Source organism: Tripterygium wilfordii, chromosome 1 (assembly GCF_013401445.1).
Source record: "Tripterygium wilfordii isolate XIE 37 chromosome 1, ASM1340144v1, whole genome shotgun sequence".
In the NCBI taxonomy this organism is placed as follows: domain Eukaryota; kingdom Viridiplantae; phylum Streptophyta; class Magnoliopsida; order Celastrales; family Celastraceae; genus Tripterygium; species Tripterygium wilfordii.
The window spans coordinates 1,012,127-1,024,384 of NC_052232.1; the positions used below are offsets into that span (position 1 = coordinate 1,012,127).

At 37.2% G+C, this 12,258-nt stretch overlaps 3 protein-coding genes across 4 annotated transcripts; 1 reads left to right on the top strand and 2 right to left on the bottom strand.

Annotated features, from left to right (window-relative positions):
- Nucleotides 1-561: 561 nt before the first annotated feature.
- On the bottom strand, nucleotides 562-5,921 carry LOC119999022 (serine/arginine-rich SC35-like splicing factor SCL28). Of its 2 annotated transcripts, none has more exons than XM_038846521.1 (7): nucleotides 5,601-5,921; nucleotides 5,159-5,236; nucleotides 4,584-4,748; nucleotides 4,405-4,466; nucleotides 4,214-4,253; nucleotides 1,642-1,863; nucleotides 562-969 (listed from the first exon to the last, which is right to left on the bottom strand). In XM_038846521.1, exons 1-7 carry the CDS (start codon nucleotides 5,771-5,773, stop codon nucleotides 960-962), a joined length of 750 nt encoding a protein of 249 aa, XP_038702449.1. In that variant the 5' UTR covers nucleotides 5,774-5,921; the 3' UTR covers nucleotides 562-959. The 2 variants fall into 2 exon arrangements, with proteins under 2 accessions (XP_038702449.1, XP_038702442.1); XM_038846514.1 differs by having other exon boundaries at nucleotides 4,405-4,469; nucleotides 5,601-5,918.
- A 1,120-nt stretch (nucleotides 5,922-7,041) lies between these two features.
- LOC120001277 lies at nucleotides 7,042-7,605 on the top strand (the record flags this gene model as incomplete). The annotated part of the gene is made up of 2 exons (XM_038849530.1): nucleotides 7,042-7,285; nucleotides 7,375-7,605. Coding segments are annotated over 2 exons (366 nt in total), but the record flags the coding sequence as incomplete, so codon positions are not given.
- Nucleotides 7,606-10,365: 2,760 nt separating this feature from the next.
- Nucleotides 10,366-11,767, bottom strand: LOC120001550 (histidine-containing phosphotransfer protein 1-like). The gene is made up of 6 exons (XM_038849933.1): nucleotides 11,510-11,767; nucleotides 11,205-11,335; nucleotides 11,014-11,082; nucleotides 10,803-10,874; nucleotides 10,654-10,726; nucleotides 10,366-10,562 (listed from the first exon to the last, which is right to left on the bottom strand). The coding sequence occupies exons 1-6, from the start codon at nucleotides 11,567-11,569 to the stop codon at nucleotides 10,503-10,505; spliced, it is 465 nt and encodes a 154-aa protein (XP_038705861.1). The 5' UTR covers nucleotides 11,570-11,767; the 3' UTR covers nucleotides 10,366-10,502.
- Between the last annotated feature and the right edge of the window lie 491 nt (nucleotides 11,768-12,258).

Here is a 12,258-nt window from a genome sequence, read left to right on the forward strand (position 1 = left end):
CCGAATGGAAAATCGACTGTAGCTACGGATAGAGTTGATTTTGGGCAGGGCTGGGCTTGGACAATTTTCCAATACAACAGGTACTGAACTCAAAGCATAATGTGCTTACCAAGACCCAGGCCAAAAATATTCTGACCTACTTTTTGACCCAAGCCCATCTTTTCCTGGGCCAGACAGGTCAAGCCCAGCAGGGCACTTGGCCCGTGATGAGTCTCTCCCCATGGTGCAATTGCCCGAACAAGCATCAAGAAAAGGTCTTACATCCGTACAAACTCCTATTACTCGGTACCCTTTAATGCTCCTATAGTCCTATTACTCATGAATGTCCGGTCAAACATCATGAAAGCAAGATCACAGTACCGAGCACAAAATTGTCGACCAACGGACATTGGACATAACCATTCTCCCCTGCCAAATAGAACCATGTCAAAGCGTTATCACCAAAATATCAGGCAACCGTGACACAAAATAGCCCTCCCACAGAACTGTCCTCTTTTTAAATATTGCGAAATTGATGCTGCAACATCAATAATCACAACAAAACAGAGGCAATCTCACAGGGACTTGAATCATGGTGCCTTGACGTGCTACCACAAATGCAAAAGCTTCAATGTTCTACCACAAGTCCTTGCTTGCAGACTTCACAAGCGAATTAGGGGTAATCTCTAACAGTCCAACATGTAAAGACAAAGCAAACCCTGTTCACTTACAAAACCCATAACCTAAAGCCACCCAAGGAAAAGCTCCTTTAGAACTTTCCAACACCATTTAACTAGTTTAAGAACAGACAACCACAATCAACGAAAAATAGCATCCAGAAACATCAGTCTACATCAAACAAAACCATCTCTACTACAGTTTGCAAATTCTTGATCAAGTCCAGTTAACGACTGGTATACACATCCACAAGGCAACCACATAACCAGCGCAAGAGGGCAGCAGCATGTCTTGATAAACCATCAGCGAGGACTGCATAGGAAAAATCACTTTATCAACCATCCCACTTCAAATTACATCAGCAATTGAAAATCAACTGGGACAATAACAGTGTCTCTATCAAATGGATGCCGATTAATCTATCAACTTGCTTGGGATTAACGCCAGACAGATTTCAGTTGGATTACCTTGATACTATATTGGTATACATACGGGTATTAAAAAAAGGCAAATGCAAACAAGTGACAAGGCGGAACATTAACTCCAATGCACAATGTCATCATAGGAAGCTTTCGATTTAATTACTTAAAGATCTAGCTGGATGCTGAGTCCCAATCTACATTTGAGCTTAGAAAAAGCAACTAACAAAAGTAGATTTTTAATTGACTCAAAGCAGTATAGCAACAAAACTAATGTCAAAACACCAATTTTAGGACTTGGAGCATGACTAAAACTGCAAATACTTGCAAAAAAATCATTCTCCAGACACATTTTTCACTACCACATCATTATATGCAGTATCAACATTCAGCAACTTAAGCACCACAGTTTCATCTCCTGGAAGTTTACTCTAAAGTTAACAGAACTACTAATTCGTGATCATATAAAATAAGGACCATGTTGTAAAACAGTGGCACCACATCGAGCTTATGATGATAGATCCCCCATCCTTGTCAATAAAAAAATATGAAGGGAATTAAGTACCTGTACGATCGCGAATGAGACCTAGATGGGCCACGACTATCACCCCTTGGACTCCCGGACCGATGAGGTGAATAATTCCTCTCATCATTAGGACTATGCCCATTCTCCCTTGGACTCAGAGACCTTTTTCTTGACCTGTACTCCTCAACTCGTGGAGAACGGGACCGTGAAATAGATTTAGACCGCCCACGAGAGTGATCATCATCTCTTGCCCCACGCTCTCTGTTCCATTGGCAAGAGAGGATAGATACATAATTTATTAAAAAAAAAAAAGAAGTATTGAGAAAGATAAGGGAATCAGGCTCAAATGACACTTAAGTATATGGAACCTGAAGTAACACAGGAACATAATAATCCCTATTTTCTGCAAAGAAACCATCTCACAGTGTGATATCCACAAATTTGTAAAATTAAAGATGTTTGTCCAATATCCAATTATCCATATATTCCCAAAATAAAAGAGATTTGCACAAGCTCTTCATCATTCGATTTGATGAAAGAAAACATGTTTTCAGCTCGTTCAAAATCTATTAATCAAAGCATTAACTTTACCTGCACCTTTCCATGTTCCTGAACAAAAATATGATACTTGGATCCAAACACTTTCACAGTTAGGCTTTATAATGTTGTACTGGTTGATCAGCATCTGACAAACTTCAAGCTCTCTTTGTCTCAACTTTCTAACTCTCAAATTATCTTTTTCTTGGTCAATGCCACCATACCAGTAATAACTTTGAATAGCTTCCTTCTTTGAAGTTGCCAACTATAAGCTTTATTTTCTTTCTTGACTGGATAGCGTATGCAAAACAAGATATCAAACTTCACAACTTTCTTATTAAGAAAATTACTTGAAAGCTTATACGAGAGAGAAAATAAAGTACCCTCGTGATTCTAAATCTCTCTCAACCAAGTTTAGCTAGTCAGTTCTTTCATAGTAGGACGCATCACAAGCTAAAAGTCAAGGAGTTGGGTAGCCCATGCAGTTCGTAGATAATAGCTGGTGAAGGTAACATTATGATACTTATGGAGGGGCTTTCAGTGAAGTGTGCACAATGTGCATCTCTTTATTCTTTTCTCGTTAATCTTTTTAAGCCAGAAGTCTTTAAAGTCTGCCTTTTTCACTTTTCTATCTGCATAAACAATGCACCAGCAGATATTATTCAAATTCATTTAAAGACACGCCATATTATGAGAGAAACAAACAATCTCCACACATAGAAGTTTGGCCAATCATCAAAAAAGGCCACAAGGTTAAGAAAGCTTTCCATCAAGTGGCATCACATCATTTTGTTTCACCTATACAACTTAATAAAGTATTTTACACAGATCCAAATAACATTCCCTTAGAACAAGGAAACAAAGACAATGCAGAAATATCATCATCATTATACCTAGCAATGATCAAATATGAGTGCAACTGTTCAAGTATGTTTCTGTTCAATGAAGCAGAAAAGAACATTCCAACAATTTGCCACTTGGATATATCATCTTCACACATCAACAGCATGAAATATAGAGAGAAATGATCAAAAAACAAACTTTTTACAATTTATATTTCCTATGAACCCTTTCAAACCAAACTAAAGCAGCAGCATCAACAACATTATATATTAGATGTTAACGTCAAAGTAAAATAACTTGAACAATTATCTTTCCTTTCAGCCTACACTTCCTTGACTTTGTGGGGACTCGGTCAAAACATTTGCATTAGCACCTCTTTAAAATCAAGATGTGGCAATACTCTCTAATTTCTATCACAGCACACCACCTTTTTCATAAAAGGGTTGTGAGAGAAATGGAATAACCGAAATATATCAATTGTTCTCTTTGGTCTGTAACTTATGTTTTGTTACAAATAAATCTGGTCTTCTTTTCGCTACATAATACGAAATCAATTAATGAACTGAACTGCCAAATTGTCTCTTTTCTTTTCAGGCATATAGAGAAATAAATAGGGCAACAGAAGGTGCACTTAATGCATGCCCCCAAAACAATTGGAGATTGTTGAGCATGATTGCCTAGACTGTAGGGTTTCTATGTTCCTATTTATTACTCTAATTTGTAAATTGGTACTAACTACTGAGACAAAGCTAAGCTCAAAACAACTTGGACTTGCCTTTACTAAGTAAGCCCAACTCCAAAAAAATGGTCCCACCTGTAAATAAAAAATAGGTGCAATAGGCTCACCTTGTACCTGGTGTGAAGTGCACGCCTAGGTGCCTCACTAAAGGGAGGCTGGCGAGGGGCAGACTCAGACCCCTCACCTCGAGCCCCAGGTGGGACTAGCCATGCCTATGCCACATAATGTGGTCATTTCTAAGTTTAATTTACTTTGAAGGGCACACCCCTGAGGGAGCCCAGGTGGGACTAGGCATGCCTATGCGTACGCCACATAATGTGGTCATTCCTAAGTTTTTTTTTTTGGATAAATCATTCAAAAGATAGATAGACTAACTTCCAAAGGAAGAATTCCATGGTCATACAATTTCAATATTTTTCACAACCAACAGACAAAGAAAGAGCTAAATAATAATGAAATAAACAGGGAATTTTGACTGACAAAAGCCCAAACCTTGAATCACGCCTAGCTGGAGAAGGAGAGCGAGAGTAAGCTGTGATCAAAGAAATATAATTATTTAGCAAAATATTAAATAAGAAAACTTTATCTAAAATTGCAAACAGCACATCTTCATACTGCGAGCCACAAAAACTTGAATGGCATCTTGTTGAAAAAAAAAAACACAAGTAACAACATGCACTGACAATGATGACGGCGTCTTGGGGACCTCAGTGGTGTTCTCCTTCTATGGCTTCCACCATGCCGACTACTGGTCAAAATTCAAAAAGCAAAAGAACAGTCAAGTGAGTCAACAACTAAATTCCAACTCAGAGAAAATTAAACAGCAGATATTCAGAATTGTGACTTTGTAATTATGTTATACCTTCCTCGGGAAGTCGTACGCATTTCATTTGGAGTTTTTCTGTTCTCCTCGGCAAAAACAATTCTTATCTCACGTCCACCAATAACTCTATGATTCATATGTTCCTTCGCAGCTGCTGCATCTTCTCCATAACGATACTTCACAAATCCAAATCCCCGCGGCTCCCTATGATTTTAAACAACAATGAAAAGAACATGAATTGAATGTGTGATAGTTAGTACTTAGTAGAAGATGAAAGTACATATGCAACTCCACACGCATGCCAATAGTGACAGAACCAATTAAGCTTTCAAGAAGGGGAATGTTCAACTTTGCCATAATCCAAGGCAAATAACCAGATTCTCTGATTTAAATGGATCTTTATTACCATACAATTTTTTTTCTTGTTCTTTTTTTTTAATGGACAGAATGCAAGGGTCACATCAGCATGATAACTATACAACAAAAAAATGCAAAAAATGGAATAATGGAGATACTAGTGGCAATAAAGATATATAGCACAGTTGACAGTGCAACGCACAAAACAATAGGGAATAAGGATAGATTTGCCTCTTCAATACAACCACCGAACTCACCCAGTGTAGTAATTCTTGGGCAGATATACATCCTTCACTGGACCGTATTTCTCAAATGGAATTCTAAGATCTTCCGGCCTGTTGAATGTCAGGGAAAAAAAAACTCAAATTTCACTGTTTGCGTCAAAGCAATTGATTCTGTAAATAACAAACGTCTAATACAATATAATAACTTCTGAGTTAAGGCAGTCATTAAGCAAAATGTTTTGTGAATACCAACAATCATGTCATTAATGCAATTCGATCCTGTCTCGTCAATCAAAACTTCATAAATCGGCCACTAATCAACGGTAAACCAAAAGGACAGGACGACATCCCATAATTGACAAAAATCCTAGACGTTGACTCAAGCGAAATCACAAGAACATACTTGTTTGATAGAAGGGTACGCACGAGCAATAACAAACTTCACGTGTATTTGAGCACGAACGAAGAGAAATACCTAGCATCAAGAGGAAGATTGCGAATAAGCAGTCCAGATGGAGCAGGCGAGCGGCGGTCGCGGTGAGAGGGGTAGTAATCGTCATCGTATCGCTTGCGATCGCGTGGAGGTGTCCTGCTCCGTCGGCGAGGGCTATAGCTCAGGCTTCGGCTGCGGCTCCTGTACCTTCCCATTGATTTCGAAGTAGAATATCGCTTCGAATTTCTCGAGATGTCTGACAAAACCTAAGAAAACGTAGAGAGCGACCGAGAGGTTGGTAACGAAGATAAAAACCCTAACCCTAGAAGGAAAAAAAAAAAAGTATTTCGAAAGTTTTGGAGGGAGAGAGATAAGAACATCCTTTTAATAAGTCCATTATTTTGGTCGTCATAATTAGAATATAATAGATTTTGATAACGACAAATCACATGGTTCAGTATGTCTTTTGAATATCTGGGTGGACATCAATTTTGAGTGATCAAAATATCCCGCACCACGCTGATAGCAAGTAAAATTACATCGAAACCCATACTAGTAGGGACTCAGAAATAGGACAAGCACACATAAACAATATTCCATGAAAAAATATCTCAACGGGTTAGTTCGAATTCTCTACCCTAGGCGTCATACACTCTAAGTCCTGAGAGATAATCAATTACACTATCGTCAAGTGGTTAAACTCTAAATACTAAAACTTAAAACTTTTTTTTGGCAAGTGATAAAATATAAACTTTAAACATTAATTTGTAACTCTCAAATTCTAAAAAATTATTTTAAAAAATATGATTTGATTTAACATAATTTTTAGGAGAATTGTAGCCAATAATTGGAGGGTCGAGCTCCAATATAGATCAATTTTAACATTTATGGTATATGATTTTTGGCAAAAATATATATTTGGTCTCACAATTATACTCTTGATTTCATTTTTGTTCTTTAAACTCTCAACTATTTAAATGTATGTCGTTCGTCCCTCAAATGATTATAACATCAGAAAAATCATACTTGACATCTTAATTGGCATAATTTTTACACCTTTCATACCACTTGACTTAAATTTACACATATCATCTCGTAAAATCCCCAAAGTACCCAACTCTTCAAAATCCCGAAACTATTTTATTATATAGTTTAAGCACTAAACTTGCTAGACAATAGTTTAGAGATAATATTATTCATATTTGTCAAAATTTGTCAATCAGGATTACTTCGATATGCTAAATAAATGTTACGTTGGATTTTTTTCGTCTACTCTCTCATTTGAATGATGAAATAGATACATTTCAATAGTTGAAGGACGAAATTAAGAGGGAAAAAAATAATTTAAGGACGAAAGTGAAACTATTACTATAGTTGAAGGAGGAAATGTAATTTGCCTATGATTTTTTGATCTACACGTGTGTTGTCCAAACGGGCCATCGTAGAATTGGGAACAAGTGTTAATCGCAGAGGACTGTAATAACTCCGGCCTTGCGTTGCCTTCTCCAGATTGTACAGACCTCACCACGCGTTCTTCCTCATCAGTATCAGTTTGGCCCTTTTAGCTTCGAATTCTATGATGGCGTCCTCGACAGGAAGGATAACATTTCGCATTGTGGCCGCGATTCTGGTACTTTCGGTCATCTTCTACGTCGGTCGCCCGCTCTACTGGAAAATCTCCGCCACTATTCACGAGATCCGCCAAAACAAGCAAACCGTCAAACAAGGTACTCTGTACACTGCAGATACATACACACAAACACTAGTTCTTACCCGTATTGCAGGTTGTGATTTCTGGATCTTGCTGTGAGCACAGGTATTTCACAAATTGTCCTCGAGGCGCAGAAATCGGTGGGTTGGTACCATGACGAGTCTGACTCTGGAATCCGCGATGAACGGAAAGCGACGAATCGGAGGCTTCTGTACGATGTTTTGTAAGATTTTCTGATCGATTCTCGTGATTACCTAGATCTTGACATTGTCACTGGTGATGCTGAGAAACTAGTTAATGTTGCACTTTTACGATCGTAATGAGCTTCGTTTATGAGATTTTTCTGTAGTACATTATGACACGCAGCACTTGATTCCTATCAACTGTGCTGGATATTCATATATCTCAATTAAGAAGAAATGAGAAGCAGTGCCTTAGATTGAGAATTCAGTTTGGATTAATGATTAAGAATTTAAGATTGTGTTGTTTCACAGATTATATGCTTGTTGCTTAGGTGTTGAAAGTTTTAAACCTGTTTGTGTGTTGAGATTTTGTGATGGTGAAGGTTTTATTTTGCTGTCTTAGTTATGAGATGAAGGGGTTGGAGAAAGGTTCCTCGTGGAATTATTGGCTTACAGTCTTACACCATATCTAAATTCATGAAAATTAGAACGAGTTAGGCTGTAGTACCATGGAATTGTAAACACCGACATGTATTTGTCGAGTAGTTATAAACTCTGCCTCTGCTGCTGAACTAGATGCCTCAAAAGCCATAATCTCATTTCTCCCCATTTAGTCACTGTTCCTCAATGCTGTTTTAGTTCTCTTCAAGCCAGTGTTCAGTTCTTCTGCTTTACTAAGGGTAAGGCTTTATTTGGCTAGTGCCATTGTATTATTAGTTCATCTAGTCGGAATTTATAGTTGAACTGTTATTTCATTTTGGTTAACTTGCATGGATCCTAGTGGCAACTTAATGGTTACATTCTCTGTTCAGATATGTAATTTTCCGTTCTTTCTATGCTTTATCCATCACAAATCGTATGTGCTCCTCCGGTCCTTGTTTATTGCCTGGGTCTGGGTCGTTAGGCTAGAGAGGTAGGAAAATGAAATACTAAGATCAAAATGTGGTTTGTAATTGGCGGGCTAATGTTGATGGCTTGGATCGCTATTATGGTTTGTGAAGTGAAACTAATGTAATTGTGGAGATTGCCTTTGAGTTGAATCCTCTGATTCGAAGATTTTTAGACCAGATATCATTTTTCGCCAAAAGGCCCGTTGGTTGTTTTATGCTTGAGGAGGAAATCTAGTTTGATATGGGAAAATCAAGAGTGTGAAAGATTCCCTGTAGATTTTGATAGAAATGCTGATTATTGGAGATTGAAGAGTCTTTCTTTTCTTTTTATCCACCATTTGCAACAGTTGATTTTCTTGGCTGCTTTATTGCAAAACGGGAAATCCTTCTCCTCCTCATTCAATTGGACTATCTATGTTTTACTAAGAGAAGGGATTGATCAGTGCCCTTGATCAAAACAGGCCGAGAAGTTAACTGTGAACAGAAAAAATTATGGAGCAGACGACCAGACCATCAAACCAAACTGAAGATTGTTAAATTCGTTGGCTTCAATGTTCTCTGAACACAGGACTTGATTAATCTAGAAGCAGGGTACCTTCAGACTGTATTGCTGAAGTTCTTCTCAGTAGAAAAACTGTGACATATACTTCATCAAATCAATAAATACAAACAAATAGCAAAATTGTTTGTGATGTTTCATTAATTTGCTGCCACTCCATCATATCAAGTTTGAAAATGGTTCAAATCAATGAGAGTTCAAACACCTTTATTATACAGTTTTTTTTTTTCCATAGTTTTTAAGCTTGCGTAGAAAATCAATGAAACTGTTCTACCAAATGGAGCAATATTCTTGGGAGTAATTCTTGGTGCTGTCGTCTTGGTTGGGGAGGATAACTTGCTGAACCCAATCGCCCAGGTCAATCCCATCAAGGTTATTGCTGAGCATGAGAATCATATCTTTAGTATTGATTCATCTATTCAAATCCAACATTTTATAAATGTACATGTATTGGCTGTCCAAATCTTAAAAACCCTACTGTCTTCTGAATTTCTGCCATTGGAGATACAAACTAACCATTACTGGTTATTGATTGATCTCAGCCAATAAAATGACTAGTGCAATTGTGTAGGTGGTGAAGCAAATCAGAGGTCCACATTTGGCAAATTTCAGGTCAACATCAATTCAAGGAGTCATATGTCATATATACACACATACATACATACATGATAGACCTATAAACAAATGGGCAAGGATGATTTATAATTGGCATGGATGTCAATATCAGCCCCAGGTGGGTGCACTAGTCCAAAGTTCTGATTCAAAGAGCCCATTATCAAGAATTATAAAAGCTTGGAATGTTTGAGAAAATGATGACCAAGATAAGATTCAGAGAGCAGGGTAAAAAAAAAGGACTAAAAGCAAATAATGTAGAGCCAGTGTCATTGGCTTCCACATGTGTAAAGGATGAAGTTGACCTCTATTGGAATTTTCTTCTTAAAAACCAAGAACCCATAACACTGTTGTGGTTGTAGTGTTCTTTGTCCTCTTTTTATGTGTATATCACCAGTTCCCCACCACAAATTTAGTCATCTTTTGTTCTGAAGGCATTGTTTAATGCAAGTGATAGACCAGATTTGAAGTATAAATGCGATTTCTTCTATAGTTCTATATCTAGCATTTTCACTTTTATTTAGCGATAGTTTAATTAATTATCTCTCGATTTAAGGCCTACAATGTTAAAGGTCGCGAGTTCGAACCAATCAATTGGGATATTTTCGTGTGGAATCTTGATTCCGTGGGCTTGTCCCACTTCTGGGTCTTTAATCGCATGGACTTCGATCAATCTTACCTGTCACCAGATTACCGAGGTTTATGTCCACTCAATTGTCCGAAAGACTTCATGTGCTAGGTGGTTCCTAGAAGTTTTTTATGCAAGCAATAGATTGCAATTCATATTAGCAACTAAAACCTCACCAGCAACTGAAGAAACCCTAAACAAAAGGAAACAAAAAAAAAATGGTAATTGATGAAAACTACTCTTTTTTTTTATTTTATTTCACAACAAAATCCATACAAAGTACAGATCCATTACTTGAACAAAACCTTCTCTACAACCACCATTCCAGAACTTGCTTTGCTGCATCTAGCACTTAGGCTCTCTTAATAGCTCATCTCCATCATAGGAATTGCTCCACCAGCTGCTACAATCTGCTGCTCCAGCTGCAACAAAACAACACATTTGAGCAACACACACACATATATATACATGGAACTGTAGAAGCAACAGACACATCAGTTTGTCTGCACTCACTCTGAATAGGGTTTCAAGCTTGTTCTTAACAAGAGAGTACTCTTGTTTTACTTGCTGTAGACAATTCAAGCACCTGTAAAATCCCTCATCAGAAGATTTTTTTCTTTTTCTTTCAATTGATTTACCTAAGGTAGAGTATAGGAACTCACCCATCAGTGTTCTGTCCTTCACAAAAGTTTCTGAAGATAATGCAGGCATTTTTAACCCTCTGTGCCCCAATGCTGTTTATTCATCAATAATTTTTTTAAAAAAGTTTATTTTCATCAAACAACAATGAAAAATCACATGAAAAAGAAAGAAAATGTTTTGATAATGATTTGTGTTAGATCTGAACCAAACAAAATGAAACTCTAAATGCACCTGGAACTGCTACCCTTCAACTGGTGAACATTGGCATCAACTTTCTTGAAGTCTACACTTGGTTGCTCTCTACAAAAGAACCAAAAGAGAGAGAAAAAAATAATTTGAGAAAAGAAATAAAAGGAAAGCTAGCTATTAGTTGACCAGAAATCAAGAAGTTTTAAGAGAGAAAAGGATGAGTTTCTTCTCACAGGGTAATTGAGAGATCATTGAGAAGCCTCTCAGAATCCTCAAAGAAAAGAGACACAACTTCAAAAACAAAATCTGGGTTGATCTCATCTTGCAGCTGCTGAAGCTGTGAAAACTGATCATCTAGGAAACCCTTCACTCACCAAACAACATCAAGAGAAGAATCAAAGTCTAAACCAGTCTATATACTGTAAGAACAGTACACAAAGACCCAAAAAAGATCAAAGTAATACAGCCAACACATCAGAAAACTTAAATAAAACAAGCAAACCCATCAAGGTTCATCCAAAAAGATTACTTATTTTACCTCCATAAACAAGGATTTCTTGTAGTCAACCATTGTTCTCTGCATTTGACCCAACTCCATGATGCTGTGCCTTCTGTTCCTTCTCTACCCACAAACAGACACACTACCCAAGAAAAGCTTTTGAGACTTAAAGTTCAGATCTTGTGAAACTAGTGCACAATAAAAGGGGGAGCAAAGGCTTGGAGAAAGGGATTTTTTTGATGGCTTTAATGTGAACAGTCGGAAAACAAAAAACAAACGCAAAGTTTTGGTTGCTTTTTAGGTATATCTGCCCGTAGAGGTTGTGGAGTTCATGAATTAGTGTTTAGGATTTATGAATTAAGATTTTTTTTTTTTAAAAATCATTCCTAATACTCAACATTACAATAGATAGAGGTTATTAGATCACTTGTAATGGTATTATTTTGTCTTGACCAACAAATATGTACGGGGTTTTGTGTTTTGCTGATGTGGTTATACTGGGAGACGTGTTTTGTTGATGTAATTGTATTGGAAGATTGTGTTTTGGTGTAGTTTTATTTTGGACAATATGGAGGGAATATGAATTTGTTGGCTTCCATGTTGGGTGGGAATGAAAAATGTATATGAATTTGTGTTTTGTTGATGTAGCTATATTGAGAGATGTGTTTTGTTGATGTGACTGTATTGAGAGACGTGTTTGACTTGACTTTTTATGTAATAGAGATGAGACCCAATATTGATTTTTACTGGCCCAACAAAATGGGACCATTGCAATTGCTACCCTACAT